The 16,948-nt window shown below is 39.3% G+C and overlaps 1 protein-coding gene across 1 annotated transcript; it reads right to left on the bottom strand.

Moving 5' to 3' along the window:
* Positions 1–6,921: 6,921 nt before the first annotated feature.
* On the bottom strand, positions 6,922–15,231 carry ccsapa (centriole, cilia and spindle-associated protein a). Its single transcript, XM_034129801.1, has 4 exons — positions 15,127–15,231; positions 13,232–13,593; positions 9,410–9,744; positions 6,922–7,924 (listed from the first exon to the last, which is right to left on the bottom strand). Exons 1-4 carry the CDS (start codon positions 15,135–15,137, stop codon positions 7,742–7,744), a joined length of 891 nt encoding a protein of 296 aa, XP_033985692.1. The 5' UTR covers positions 15,138–15,231; the 3' UTR covers positions 6,922–7,741.
* Between the last annotated feature and the right edge of the window lie 1,717 nt (positions 15,232–16,948).

Raw genomic sequence — 16,948 nt, 5'->3', positions numbered from 1 at the left:
TCTCTGCTTTTAACCCATAGTACCAGGAGTCTAGTACTAGGAGCAGTGGGCAGCTATCGTACAGCGCCCGGGGAGCAATGGGAGTGGGGGGGGGGACGGGGGATGTCCGGTGCCTTGCTCAAGGGCACCACGGCAGGGCCCAGGAGGTGAACTGTGTTGAGATCTCCATATTAGGTTGAATACTTAAAACTAAAGTAAATATAATCAATTATATTCTTGTATAACCCACAATGAAAATGCTTCATATTTTATGATTTTCTATATTTACAGTATAAACAAAACACAAGTGGTTTGTTAAGTTGAGTGTAAGGCCTATTATGGTTTATGGGTGTCACTGATAAGAGAGGAGAGACAGTTTCTTCCCTCTCCCCTCACAGCAGTACACAGGGAGGGGGGCTCCTGACTTGGAGAGCTGGGTTTTCGCCTCGGTAAGGTTCTCTCAAACTTGGTAAATATTGCTTACATTTCTGTGTATTGAATGCTGAGTCAATTGTTGGATGAAAGTTTAAAACTGTTAATTCTAATTGATCATTTTGAGGAGCTGCCTCTGAATGTGTCAGGCTATAGGTTGTGAATGTTAGCCCCGGCCATCCGTGAGGAGATTCCTTTGGATTATGTCGGAAGACTTTAATGTCTAAACTATGAATTAAGGTTTCAGATTAGAAAATAACCCCAGCATGATATGTTTAGTATGATTGTAATGTTGTAACGAGAGAAGGTAAAAACCCTGTATACGTGTGGACCAATTTTTCTTCAAATAAACTGATCCCACCTTTTGGATTGGGACAACTTAAAAGACATCTGCGCTCTCCTCTCCTGCTTGAAAGGTAAGATTGCACACTGCCACACACACTTAGGTAGGGCCACACCTCATTTACTGATATCAAAGTCCTTCGGGATCGCTTAAACAGATTTAGCGGGTTGTCTGAATTGAAACAGCAGTTAATTGAACCTGGTTCTTCAGGAGTTAATAGAGGTGAGATCTTGCTGACGTTGGTGGATCTGAGCCAAGCAGTAAACTTACATAGACTCAATAACTTCTGTTAGGTTAATTAGTAGGTCTGAGTAATTTGCCGGAATAAATTATCAGCCCCCCCGACTCCAACAACTGGGACCTCTCCAAGTAGAAGTCCGTACTCCATGTTTAGGTCTGGTCGGGGACTTGAACCGGCGAGCCTACAGGTCCCAGTCCAAGCCCCTACTGACTGAGCCACTGCCGGAGGATGTATGAAGTCCTTCAGTATATTACCTTATAATAATTATTTAAAGTACTGCAAATGTGCACTTAAAGGTCCCATGTCATGCTTTTCCGGTTATTACCCGTCCCCTTGTGTGTTATGAAGGTTTTTCTGCATGTAAACGGTCTGCAGAGTCACAAACCCTCAAAGTACACCCTGTAGCGAGTAAAACTCTAACACAGAAAAGACCTGTCTATGCTGCCCCAGAACGCCTCGTTGGAGATTTCTCATGTTCCATTGTTTGCTTCTTGGGCATGGTGACGTATTTCGGGTATAGTGGCGTAAAGTAACGGCTCCGCAGATTGGTCCGTTACGTCCGCGGAGCCGTTACGTTTGGACCAATCCGCGGACTTCCACACACACACACACACACACACACACACACACACACACACACACACACACACACACACACACACACACACACACACACACACACACACACACACACACACACACACACACACACACACACACACACACACACACACACACACACACACACACACACACACACACACACACACACACACACACACACACACACACACACGTTCCTGCGAGGAGCGGACACTGTGAGCTGGCTCACTGGTGTGGGGTCGGCGAGACAGCGAGACAGCGCGGAACTCAGTCTGGGCACACACACAAACTCCCAGCCAGGCTGCGGGTGTGTGTGTGTGTGTTCGGGCTGGGTTACGCTGTCTCGCAGACGGCCACTGGGCTCACAGGGAGGGGGGGGCAGGAGCTCCAACAAGGCGTTTAGGACAGAGAGTGAATACACATACTATACAGAGATGCTGTATGAGAAACCAATGTGAGTTTGGAACATTGAACAATATAAATCTATTCTAGTATACCTCAACAATGGAATTATGATCAGTAGAAATGGCCATGACATGGGCCCTTTAATGCACAGAAAATACAGTACAATAGATTTTAATCAGTATCTTTGTTCTATAGGTCAGGGGTCAGCAACCAAGTAATAGTGCATATATAATATATAAAATTTGAATAAAATACATTGTGTTATTTCAGGTTCATCCAGTGCCCCGACTACATTTTTATAATGGTATATATTTATAAGTAATATATAAACAAATCATATATATAAATAATAAACATTTTATATATAACATTTTTAAATATATATAAATAAGAGTGATCTTTATGATTCATTATATAACTTAAACATACATTAAAACAAATACAAACAAATCGTAAATAAATAAATCATTGTATAAAATAGTTTATATACAAATCACAAACTACGATTTTATTCAAATACGATTTATTCACAGCAAAGTGGAGGAAAATATATTTGTACATGTTTTCAATACAGTGACCCAAAATGTAAACGTGGTGGAAAATAAAGGATTATTAAACGTATGATGATAATAATAAATAACAACAACTCAAAGCTTTAGATACAGCGAATAACAGTCACTTTCTCAAACAGTGCGTTAGATAAACTCCTCACATATAATATATTATAACACATTTTAATATAGCTTTAATATTTTCTGGTGATTGTCTCAAACATTCAGACTTAATTTTTTACATTAAAACCACTTTAATCTGTTTTCTCAGTTTCTTCCAGGACTTTGTTTGTTCTTGTAAAGGGATCATTTAAAAGTAAACAGTAAAAAAACATCCTCTTTTTACCATAGCAGTCAAACTTAAACACAACAGCGACTGCATTGGGGGATGAAACAGCTGTGAACGTTAAGCAACACGTGTCTTTTTGTTGTGTCATTTTATACCTTTGTCTGGAGCAGTTTCATAAAAGACGGTTCTTTTAAAGGTCACCTATTATGTGTCCCCTCTTCTTCATGTCTCTTCTTCATCAACATGTGTCCCCTCTTCTTCATGTCTCTTCTACATCAACATGTGTCCCCTCTTCTTCATGTCTCTTCTACATCAACATGTGTCCCCTCTTCTTCATGTCTCTTCTACATCAACATGTGTCCCCTCTTCTTCATGTCTCTTCTACATCAACATGTGTCCCCTCTTCTTCATGTCTCTTCTACATCAACATGTGTCCCCTCTTCTCCATGTCTCTTCTTCATCAACATGTGTCCCCTCTTCTTCATGTCTCTTCTACATCAACATGTGTCCCCTCTTCTTCATGTCTCTTCTACATCACCATGTGTCCCCTCTTCTTCATGTCTCTTCTACATCACCATGTGTCCCCTCTTCTTCATGTCTCCTCTACATCAACATGTGTCCCCTCTTCTTCATGTCTCTTCTACATCAACATGTGTCCCCTCTTCTTCATGTCTCTTCTACATCAACATGTGTCCCCTCTTCTTCATGTCTCTTCTACATCAACATGTGTCCCCTCTTCTTCATGTCTCTTCTACATCAGCATGTGTCCCCTCTTCTTCATGTCTCTTCTACATCAACATGTGTCCCCTCTTCTTCATGTCTCTTCTACATCAACATGTGTCCCCTCTGTGTAAAGAGACTCTGAAAGTTTCAGGAAAAAAGATTCTCTCTCTTTTTGTCCTGATCCATTTATATAAAAACCTGTCTGAAAATGAGCTGATCAGATTTTGCTGAAACAGAGGGGATTATGGGATGCTGCAATGATCTGTTTGGTGTTTCAGCCAATCAGAAACATGTTCTGTATATATCTGAGACCTGTGATATATTGATGAAAAACAGTATAATAGGGGACCTTTAAACACATTTAAACTTCAGTATATGGGAACAAAATGTCCTGAATTTTCAGTGTTTCATCGTAATTTCATCAGGAGTTGTCAATTGTTTTATAATATATAAACATAAATACAATGAATACAGTCTTAAAGGGGCTTTTTGAAGCTCATTTCCAGGTTCATACAGGGGAGGGAACCCCAAAAGCATATGGGCTTCTTTAAAGTAACACTAGTTCTGTAAATAACCATCTCATATTAAGTGGACACTTCAAAAGCTGCAATAAATAAATAAATAAAAGTATTATTAAATATAAATACTTCTGCACATTCAGAGTGATGAGGTTTGGACGGTGATAACATCAATAAACATTCTCAGTGGATTTAAATTCATTCAGTTTTAAATATTACTCAGCGCTGTAAGTCAGACCACATGATGAACGTTAGCCCTCAGTTTCACATCCACACGCTTCTACAATCTTTAGTTACAACTAACAGTGAAATAACTGATGGTGAATTAGATCAAACTCATTAACATTACACGCGTCTGTCACTGTGATGGAAACAGATCACATGTCAAATGATACGAGGTGATCAAATACGTTCTATCTATTAAAACGCTATCTTTAATTGGACGTTAGCGTTCCCTTTTAATCCCATCGCTGGATATAAAACACAAACTGAAACTTCTTTTTTTGGGACAAAAGCTAAATGTAATGCAATGCAACTATTTCACTGCAATTCTTAAATTATTCACAATTAATTTCATGTTTTGTTCTGTATATATTTTAAGTTATTATTGATAAAACTGAATTCAAGCCAAAGTAAATAATTATTTGTTATTCAAAAAAATACTTATTGTGTGTATATAGTGTGTGTGTGTGTGTGAGTGTGTGTGTGTGTGTGTGTGTGTGTGTGTGTGTGTGTGTGTCTGAGTGTGTGTGTGTGTGTGTGTGCGTGTGTCTCTCTCTCTGTGTGTGTGTGTCTGAGTGTGTGTGTCTGAGTGTGTGTGTGTGTGTGTGTGTGTGTGTGTCTCTCTCTCTGTGTCTGTGTGTCTGAGTGTGTGTGTGTGTGTGTGTGTCTGAGTGTGTGTGTGTGTGTGTGTGTGTCTGAGTGTGTGTGTGTGTGTGCGTGTGTCTCTCTCTCTGTGTCTGTGTGTGTCTGAGTGTGTGTGTGTGTGTCTGTGTGTGTGTGTGTCTGAGTGTGTCTGTGTGTGTGTCTCTTTTTTAAAGAAAGGGATAAATGAATAACTACAGTTTTAGTTGGACATAGTGCCTTTACGACTTGTTTATTACGTGTATTTATTATTTATGACATTATATTATAGTGGCATTGTTATTATTCTTACATATTTATGATGTAAAGCGTCGACTAAAGTAAAATAAATTGAATTAAGTGTTTATATTTGCATCATCAGCCACAAGAGGTTGAGCAAATTCCTCATAATTTAATCTATACGATATATTTTATATATATATTGAATTAAGAGGGTTAAGTTTTGTATCTGCAGTAAAAGAGAAAGCACCATTATTCCTAATTTAAACGAGAAGCATCTTAATTAAGAGAAACACATTTAAACAAGAGGTTATAATAAAGGCAGCGCATCTTGAATCTAGTTTCTCCTCAGAAAATACTTTTAATATTCTATTTGATAAAATCTTGTTTCTTTGTAGTTTATCCTAATCTACACTTCAGATCCAAAATAGTCAAATATCAAAAATACTTTAGTTTGGTCCGTTTCTGCTGCCTTAGAGTTTATCACACACACACAGACAGACACTTAGACACGAACACACACACACAACGACACGACACGAACACACACACACACACACACACACACACACACACACACACACACACACACACACACACACACACACACACACACACACACACACACACACACACACACACACACACACACACACACACACACACACACACACACACACACACACACACACACCACACACACACACACACACACACACACACACACACACACACACACACACACACACACACACACACACACACACACACACACACACCACACACACACACACACACACACACACACACACACACACACAGAGAACAGCGGAGACATGCGTGCTCATAAATAAATACATTCAAACAGTGATCAGTGATTTCTTTAAAGAAAGCTTGTAAATAATGAATTCTCTCTGATGTTTGTTCATTATCAAACAGCGTCTACAGCAACATATATGTCAGTCCATCACATCAGTTCAGGTTGTTTCACTGCTGCCAGGTGAAACACACACATTTAAAGAGTTTTTCTTCAAATGAATCATAAATAAGGACATTTTAAGTAGAAAAGTCAAGATTCAGCCCAGGGTTTATCAGTGAGTCCTGTAAACACATGACAGGGAGGGATCAGCAGAGTGCATACTACTGCAAACTATCCTATAGAGTGCATTTCATTTAGGAAATATTGACTTAGTAATTAAAATACATAGTTTAAAGATGTTTAAAGAAGCGGAAAGAGGTTGTAGTGTAGTGTAGCTGTAGTGTTTTTAGGACATGTTTTAACAATATCGTGATAGGAGACTAAATAGAATTACATTTCTGATATCGTATTATTGTATTGTGTCTTTTAAGGCAGAGTTACAGTTCAGTGATATATTTTTCTTAATTCAAACCAGCTTTTCTAGCAGTTCTATTATTTGCCTTTACTTGTTTAATCCACTTTAAAAGGTAGGGTAGGTAAGAATGGAGAAACCAGCTTGAGTGCACTAGAACTTGAAAATACACAACAGGAAAAAATCTGCCCCTTCCTTCAGACTTCCTTACAGAGCCCCTCCTCCAACACACACGAACGCACACATGACCAATGAGGGCACGAGATACGTTTGTGCACAGATGGAAGGCTGACAGGCAGGTAGGCCATCCAGTTATTTTAGCCGGGCCGGCTCAGATGATTGGTCGTGCTTTTTACAGTACCACGGCTTCCACAGATGACTTATTTGTATGTATTTATTGTCAAAGCATTTAATGTATTCATTGCTATCAGGATGTTAAGAGCATTCCATGGAATATAACAACAAGTGTTTCTGAAGTGAATTACCTACCCCACCTTTAATGATGATTATTTATCAATACTCTAATTGTGTGACATTTTTCTGAAAGCATGATGGTCAAGTCTACATTATTCATCCCAAAATTGAGGTATTTGGTAAAAAAATGTTGTGATATTTTGTATTATATAAATGTTATTGTATGTAATGTTATTATATAAATGTTAGTCTCTTATGTGAGCTGTAGTTAATGTCAATGTGGATTCACTTAATGTCTAATCCAAAGAGTTTACTCTCTAGTGCCCGTCATGTTTCATAGTTTGTTCAATGTCTTTTAGATTTAAGATTACACAACCTACAAGTAAAGGACAATATATACCGTAGATTCAGATTGTGTGAGTGTTTAACGATGAAAAAACATCCATAACATTCATCTGTCTGCAACTCATATATATCAATATTCCAATTACTTGTATATAGACTACTCTGCACTGTTTCTATTATATTCTATTTTATTGCATTTACTTGCACTATTATCTGTTTTATTGTGTTGCACTGTTTGAGGAGCCTGTGACCTCAGAGTTTCATTGTCATATCTACACTGTAGCTATGTGTACACATGAGAATAAAAGCCTTGAATCTTGAATATACTGTAGATTCAGAGTGTGAGTGTTTAACGATGAAATGACCCCCCCTGACAGCAGAGGTTCTCTCTCAGTGACTCCTCTGCACTGAGACCTCATGTTGCTCAGAGAGTCTGATGTTTGCTCTTCAGAAAGGGAACGTGGTTTTCAGAGAGTCCCGTTTTCTACCTGAGCCGGGCGGAGAAGCAGCGCATGTACTCCGTCACCCAGCGGTCGTCCGCCACGCTCAGCTGCGAGCGCCTCGTCTTCTCCAGGTCGGCGGATCGAGCGCGCCGCCGCTCAGGGTTCGAGTTCTTCTTATCGGACCCCCGCCGGGTGGTCTGTACGCAGGCGTCAGACGTGTGGCTCTGAGGGGAGAAACCAGAGAGATGGAGGAGGGGGAGACGTTTCCGAAAAGCACACCAGAGTTTTATTATTAATGAGAGCAAGAGTCTCAGGTGACACAGCTTCACTTCTCTGGTGTCCTGTGAAGCTGCTCTGAAACTCACCTGGACTCAGGGAATCTCACATCCTAACTCTGTGCACATTTATTTCTGTATAAAATGTACTTCGTCTTTTATTAGAAGTGGGAAATCACACACCACACACACACGTGCACGAAAGACTAAAAACAACACATCTTCTGACTGTTCCCTGCAGAAGTTACTTTGAAGATCAAGGTTACAGCTAACTTCAGTAACCAGCAGTGAAGGCATTTAACTTGGTGTTTTTTGTTAACTTTTTTCAAACCAAAGTGTAAGTAAGTATTAGTAAAACATGGTAAACGTGTTCCACTACAAATCCTGCAATCAAAATCTTACTTAAAGGGAATTCTGCTGCCTTTAAAGTGTATGTCAAATCAGTGTTGATGGTAAATGCAGTCGTTTGAGGCTTTTCATTCCTCATAGCGTGCGACTGTATATTGAAATGAGAAAGCTGAGTTTGTACTGAAAGTGTATTATGACATCTTGAGCAATTGCTTAATTGTTAGTTTCGTGTTTACCGTATTTTTTGTTGCTTTTCAATTGGTGTTTGAAATTAGGTCTTTTGTTAGTTTATGTTTGATTGTTTATGTGGCTATATTGTGTAAAGGTGTGTTTGACTTAGGGCTGCTCGATTATGGCAAAAATCATAATCACGATTATTTTGGTCAATAATTGATATCACGATTATTAAAAACGATTATCCATTTACTTTGAAAACATCAATTTATTGAACTTTAACTATAATTCAACTGAAAACACAGTAAAAAAAATTATAAAAAATTAACAAATTATTTAAATATTTTTTTAAATAATAATCGTTTTATTTTGATTACGTTGTTTTCGTAATCGTTGCAAGCCAAAATCGTAATCGAGAGTAAAATATGATTAATTGCACAGCCCTAGTTTGACTGTATGTGTGGAGCAGAGGAAGAATAGCCAATGCTAGTGCTAGTGCTTAGGAGCATCCTGATAAAGAAAGTGGAGCTCCTGTTACCTCCTGTTGCCGTATCCTCCAGCACGCTTCAATACGTTGTGACTCAGAGTTTAGAAGTGCTTTCAGTCCCCTGGAATATCTCACAAATGTTTTACATGCCAAATCTGACCAGTTCCTTACTTTATACTACATTTTCTTGGACTTGAATTGTCGGCTGTTCTTGTTAAAGGAACCTCATGAATCTCCTGTCATCATAAATTCATCATCAATCATAAATGTGAATCTCCTGTCACCACCTCCATGTATGTTTGAGACTGAGCTGTTTTTGTTGTGTTTTGTCTTTTTGTTTGCTTTGCTTTGTAATAATGTATTTGTCATGTATGTGCTACGTCATTATTGTGTTGTACAAAGTGCTTTCATGGGACAACACTCACGTTGTTCCTCGCCCTCCGGCCCTCCCCCTGTCTGTCGCTCCAGTCCAGTCTTCCGGACGCTCTCAGGCTCTCCTTGCTGCAGAGGGCCGGAGTGCTCTTGGCTCTCGGGGGTTTCCTGAGCACGGCGGGCTTCTCCTCCAGGGAGCTGTCCCGGTGGGGGGTCTCTGAGCGGGGGGTGCGGCGGCGGAGGCGTCTCCTGGGCGGCGGGAGGACCGGCTCCCCGTCAGAAGAGGTGGTGTCAGCGGGGCCGGGGTCTGACGGGGACTCCACCTCTGAGGGGCCGCTGGTGTCTGGAGTCACTGAGCTGGATCCATTCACACCGTTTACTACAACCGCTGGGGAAGATACAGAGCAACCGTTTTACCAACCTCAGAGCACATTAAAGGTCCCCTATTATACTGTTTTTCATCAATATATTATAGGTCTCAGATATATACAGAACCTGTCTCTGATTGGCTGAAACACCAAACAGATCATTGCAGCATCCCATAATCCCCTCTGTTTCAGCCCTGTTTCCAAAGTGCTGATTCTCTGTCTGTTACTTTAGATGAAAATAAGGAGCCCCTCCCCACGTCCCTCTGAGAGAGATTTGGTTACAAAGAACACAATGGTGCTCTAGGAGGACATTCAGGTGATAAGGTGGGGGGGGTTACCTTGGTTGGTGATTGGCTAATGGTTACACAAGCCAACACATCGTTATGACATCATAAAGTGGTCAAAAGCTGATCAGCTCATTTTCAGACAGGTTTTTATATAAATGGATCAGGACAAAAAGAGAGAGAATCTTTGTTCCTGATACTTTCAGAATCTCTTTCCACAGAGGGGACACATGGTGATGTAGAAGAGACATGAAGAAGAGGGGACACATGTTGATGTAGAAGAGACATGAAGAAGAGGGGACACATGTTGATGTAGAAGAGACATGAAGAAGAGGGGACACATGCTGATGTAGAAGAGACATGAAGAAGAGGGGACACATGTTGATGTAGAAGAGACATGAAGAAGAGGGGACACATGTTGATGTAGAAGAGACATGAAGAAGCGGGGACACATGTTGATGTAGAAGAGACATGAAGAAGAGGGGACACATGCTGATGTAGAAGAGACATGAAGAAGAGGGGACACATGTTGATGTAGAAGAGACATGAAGAAGAGGGGACACATGTTGATGTAGAAGAGACATGAAGAAGAGGGGACACATGTTGATGTAGAAGAGACATGAAGAAGAGGGGACACATGTTGATGTAGAAGAGACATGAAGAAGAGGGGACACATGTTGATGTAGAAGAGACATGAAGAAGAGGGGACACATGTTGATGTAGAAGAGACATGGAGAAGAGGGGACACATATTGATGTAGAAGAGACATGAAGAAGAGGGGACACATGTTGATGTAGAAGAGACATGAAGAAGAGGGGACACATGTTGATGTAGAAGAGACATGAAGAAGAGGGGACACGTGTTGATGTAGAAGAGACATGAAGAAGAGGGGACACATGTTGATGTAGAAGAGACATGAAGAAGAGGGGACACATGTTGATGTAGAAGAGACATGGAGAAGAGGGGACACATGTTGATGTAGAAGAGACATGAAGAAGAGGGGACACATGTTGATGTAGAAGAGACATGAAGAAGAGGGGACACATGTTGATGTAGAAGAGACATGGAGAAGTGGATTTAGCATAATAGGTGACCAACTGTGAACATTCATAAACACACCTCCGCCCCTCAAAGACTGCAACCACTACTATTTAGACATATTTATGGCTATGTTACTTGCATCTTTTGATTACTATAACCCTTTGTGAACACACAGTTAGAAATACACTACATTTATACAGTTTTGTACATTTAACGTTTTAGACTGTAAGTGTAAATATGCACATTAACATTTAATTTTATCTCGTTGCACTGTCATCGCTACTACCTCTGCTTTTACCACGCTTATTTATTTATTTGTGTCTATTTTTTTACTGCAGTGAGAGTTGCTAAATAAATGTGGTTGTACTTTGTATGATGACAATAAAGATATATTAATATTCTATTCCAAAAAGGCATGTTCTTTAGTTTATCATGTTTGTAGGAGCCAAAATGCTGTGGTAGCTTGTGTTATAGTTATATTATCTTCATTATTTGTTACCACCACACACACTTGTAATGGGTTGTTTCCGGTGATGGTCACATGGTGTGGTTAATAGTATTTAGGGCACCTGGTGTATGTGGAGGTTTGGTAGCATGACAATGGGGGGGAGCTTAGCTCTGATATCTTTTGTTGACCGTATGATTCTGTTTGTTTATTGTTTTGATTTACAATATTAAATATCCTTAAAACGTCAGGTTCAGTACAGACTTTATTATTTAGACGCGTCACATCAATGAGCGAAGTTTAGCCTCAGAGCGGCCGTAATCAACGGGAATATAGCCGGCACAATGTTGTTGAATATTTAGTAAATAGACCGTCTCTTGTGGCGGTGGATAGCAGAGCTGGTTCCCAGAATCTCTTGTGTTTGAAAGGAAAGCCACAGAGCGGAGACACAGAAGCTGTTTCTGAGCTCAGAGTCTGAACAGGAGGAAGCAGCCTCCTCTGATCACTGAACTTTCAGTCCAAATATTTTTAGCTTCACGTCTCTGGAGGTAAAGCCGCCTCTGGCCCTCACACTGTCAGAGTGACGCTCACACAGGAGCACAAACACACTCCTCCCGGGGGTCTGGGGGATTAGCCCAAAATATTTCTGGAAGCGAGACAAAAAACAGAGGAGAGCGAATAGAAACAGGACATTATGTTTTTGGTTTAATGCATCAGAGTTTTAGAACACCTGAACTCAAAATGATGAAGTGAGCATGGCTGCAACCGACTATTCTTTTCATTATTGTATCATCTCATCGCTTTGTTTCTAGTTAATTGTTTAACTATAGGATAGAAAGCTTAATGCTAAACATCCTTAGAATGGCAATGCTAACATGCTGATGTTTTGCTCTTTTGAAACTCAAGCACCAGAACTAACCAAGGTTTGGCTTTGTTAAGATAATGTGCCTGCAGGTTGCTTGCTGGTCTGTTTTTGTTGTCTGTTGTGTTTCTTTATGGTTTATTGCACTTATTGTAAGTCACTTTGGATAGACACGTCAGCTAAATAAAATAAAATGCACTACTGTCACCATCAAGTTGTTAGCATGCAAACATTTGCTAATTGGCATCGAACACAATTTATTTGACGGGAATGTATTTTGATTTGCAAAATACCTGATAATGTTCAAAGTAGGCACTAAAGTTATAAGATTTATAAATGATTTTCTGTGACAGACAGAGCTGCAAAAATGAGTAACTTAATCGAATAAATAATGGACAGAAAGAAAACCAGAAACAGTTTGAATTGATTGAATTGATTATAAAGATGACATGCAGCTCTTTTATTTCTTATATTTAGTTTTCCCCAAATATAGTAACGTTTAACTGAAAGCCTGAACTCAGACTGATCTATGATCTATGAAGCCTTTAAATGTGTTGATTTATTTGAGCAAGAGTCAAAAAATATATATATTTAGGAATCAACTCAGCTGGGATAAGAGAATATATGTCTCTTTTTTGCTTGATAACGGTTTTGGCCCTGGACTGCCAGTCTGGATATTGTTGTTTATTTAATTGATTCTGTTTCGATATTCTGGTCAAACAGTATATATTTTTTTGTCGTTATAAATAAAACGTTTTGAGCTTAAATCAAGCGACTACGCCTATGTTTACGAACGGACAAAGAGAACCCCGTCACAATGATAAAAACTGTTAATCGGTTGTATACATGTATGTCAGTGGTGTCAGTCTCCTCACCTGCGAGTGGAGCAGCGTCTACGACCGTCTCCCCGCCTCCCCCCTCCGTCTCCCTGTCCTCAGATGTCTCTTTTGTCTCGGGGTTGGATATCTTCTGCTTTGGGAGGGACAGAGGGGCGATTCTGTTCCTGCTGGGCCTGGGCGTGGACCAGCCGCTGGACTCGGAGCTGTTGTCCCAGCCCTCAAAGAACCAGGACTTGTGGGAATGCTCCATGACTCTCCGGGTCAGGCGGTACTTCACTGAGTCCTCGTAACATTTGGAAAACGTCTCCCACTTGGGATCCCTGAACTTCTTCATGTACTCCGACCGGACTCTCTTGGTCAACATGGTTCCTTTAACTTCCTCCGTCTGGTTGTTATCACTGTAGAGAGAATAAGAGGAAATAAAACGTGATTTTTGGAAATAACACTTTACACTGAATTCATATCTACAGGATATCATTTGTAGGATTGAGATTAAAATACATGATAGATTACAAATGTCTTGGTCTTTATATCCTTATCTTTGTGATAGTAATTAAAGGCAGACACAGCTACTGTAAAGCCAAAATATTAGAGTAACTATTTACTAATACAATGCAACGTGAGGCAGCTGTGGCTCAGGGGGTAAATGGGAGTGTACGAATCAGTGTTTGATCCCAGCCACTGCAGTTAATATGTAGGAGTGTCATTAGGCAGGATACTGAACCCTAAATTGCTCCTGTAGTCATGTCTACAGTATTGAAGTGTATATACGCAGTACAGTACTTGAGTAAATGTACTTAGTTACTTCACACCACTGTTCAGTTGTATGTCTCTGAGAGGATCTACCTGTATGTTGGCCTCTGCAGGTGTGGTTCACCTGTAGCTCCGCCCACCTCCCTCCACAACAGATTACCTCAGAGCTTCTTATAGTCTTACTACTGACTGCTCTACTGACTGCTGCTAGTACTCAGACTACACCAACAATAACACAACATATATATACAGTTTATCTGGATATCTTCCGCCTAGTGGTGGAAGAAGTACTCAGATCGTTTACCTAAGTGAAAGTACTAATACCACAGTCTTAAATTACTCCATTACAAGTATAAGTCCTGTGTTGCAAATGTTAGGTAGTAAAAGTACAGAAGAATGATCAGCTAAGTGTACTCAAGTATCAACAGAACTGATAGTGCAGAATGCCTCTTATAAATGATTTACATTATAATAAAATATGATATTATCCTGTTTTTAAATACATATGAGTTTTTTTATGTTGTAATTAGTCATGGAGCACATTTTGGAAAGTTATGAGTAAATTAGTAGTAAATATATGTCATATAAACACATGTATTAAGGTACATTTTACTACAAGCATCAAATAAATGTAGTGGAGTAGAAGTATAAGTAGCAGAAAATGGAAATACTTAAGTAAAGTACAAGTACCTCAAAATGATACTTAAGTACAGTACTTGAGTAAATGTACTTAGTTACTTTACACCACTGCCCGCCTACACACATTATTCATTTTCAATAACAATATTGAAAATAAACTACATGAATGAATAATTCATCTGAGCTGGCCTACATCTGATGCATGGGTAACAAGCAATCAGCAGCTAATTACTGCTCATTTATTGTAGATTTCCCCTGTAAATGTAACAGTTTATTTTTCTCAGGCACACCCCAAAACATCGTATTTCTTAAAATAATTTCTACATTTAAAAACGCCACCGAAAAAATAATACAGCCGTTTAAATTTGCAAAAAATATTGACAGTTTGAATATATGAGATTTGAATTGGCAGTTACCGTTAGAATACCGTTTTTTCCACGGTGAAAACAGCCATCAGTAAGCCCCGCTTGTAAACACGGTGTGGTTTGAAAAATGTGAGGCTTATTAAGGTTTTATATTATATATTTAATTTCACTCACCCAGACTTCATTTCAGGGCGGTCCAGTGTGATTTAAAAGCCCAGTTTGTCCCGTATGTTCCGCGGTTTAGACGCCTGACATCTTGCGCTTCTCTCCGACTCCAACTGACAGCCGACAGACGAGCTACAAGCTAACTGATGTACGGCTTTCAGCTTCCGGCGTAGACTTTCAAAATTAAATATATATATTTTATATGATAATCTAAATCAACAACAAAAAAGATGTGCCTTTGTAATTTAGTGTAGAATAAGTACAAACCACTCAAGTATAGTAAAGTACAAGCAACTTAAAGTTTTACAATGGGAAAATGTCATATTTTAAACTGTGTTATGTTAGCTTAACATTTATTTTGAAAACATAATTAGATACTTCCGGTACAGTTTGATGGAGAACAGAAAATATCGTAGTAATAAAATATAATTTCCAAGTGAAGATGCAGAGACCATACTGCGCATGCGTACTCTGCCTCCATCTGTGTAGTGACGACAACAGGTGAAACAGCAGGATCAGACTTTTAAACTAATTTTACTGAGACAGTCTAATCTCTAATCATCTGTTAAAGGACTACTACAACATTTATATTATCCAATATTATCAATAAAGTACTGCATCAAGAATCAAACTTAAGTAAAACTATTTTTGTACGAATGTGTAATGTAGTTAAAGTATTAGGAGTAAAGTACTTATTGCAGAATAAACAAAAAAAACATGTAAATATTTTTTAATATTTTGAAGCAAAAGCAGCAAATCTTCGAATTTTAGAAGCTGGAAATGTGATATATTTTTAACAACAAACTTCTTAGCCAAATCTCTGCCAATACATTTTCTGTTAACACACTCATGGTTTTAGTAACTTAGATATAATGTTGGATGGTTGAATGAATCTATACCGAATAACCACATTTTGTTACAGCCTGTAATGATAACAAACACCACCTTTGAATGACTTTGTATACTGCAGGGTAGCTTGTGAATTTACTCCAGGTGGAACTAAAGTCTGATTTAAGACTTGATTATATTTCACATCATTCATCCAGATCTGTAAAGTAACTAAAGGTATTAAATACATGTAGTGGAGTAAAAGTACACCATCTACCTCTGAACCTCTGGGAGGCGTGTGGTGCAGTGGCTTGTGCGTTGGTGTTCGGACCAGGGGGTCACAGGTTCAAACCCCACTGCAGTCAGCAATTGTGTCCCTGGGCAAGACACTTCACCCCAAATTGCTCCTGTGGGTATTGTCCACAGTATTGTAAGTCGCTTTGGATAAAAGCGACATGTAATGTAATGTAACTGTCATGGAGTAGAAGTAGGCCTACAGAGTAAAACATTGAAATACTCAAGTAAAGTACAAGTAGCCTCTCAATATATATCTCAAAATTGTACTGAAGTATGGTACTTGAGTAAATGTACTTAGTTAATTTAACCCTTGTGTGGTGTTAATATTTGTGTTACTCAGCCAGTGTTCGTGGATCTGGTGGACCCGCTGCCTTTTTGGGTTTCAATTCAACACAATCAAACTATTTCATATTAAAATACTCAACAGATGTTTACTTCATCCCAATTACAAGCAATATAAACAGTATATATGGTTCATATTTGCCCTTTTACATTTGTTAGATCACATTAATGAATTCAAGTGCTACTTGTTTTTTTGCCCGCTGACCGGCTGGTCCTGTGGCTCGTCTTTCTTTTGTAACTAGCTGATGCTCAATCTCATCCTCTTCTTCAAAGTCACTGTCAGACTCACATTCTGAAACCTCTTCCTCTACATCATCATCAAATGGTTCTCTCTCTTCCGGAATCATCTGCAAGGCCCTCTGAG

The sequence above is a fragment of the Trematomus bernacchii genome, unplaced genomic scaffold (assembly GCF_902827165.1).
Source record: "Trematomus bernacchii unplaced genomic scaffold, fTreBer1.1, whole genome shotgun sequence".
NCBI lineage: Eukaryota > Metazoa > Chordata > Actinopteri > Perciformes > Nototheniidae > Trematomus > Trematomus bernacchii.
This window is presented reverse-complemented; position numbering and strand designations above follow the sequence as displayed.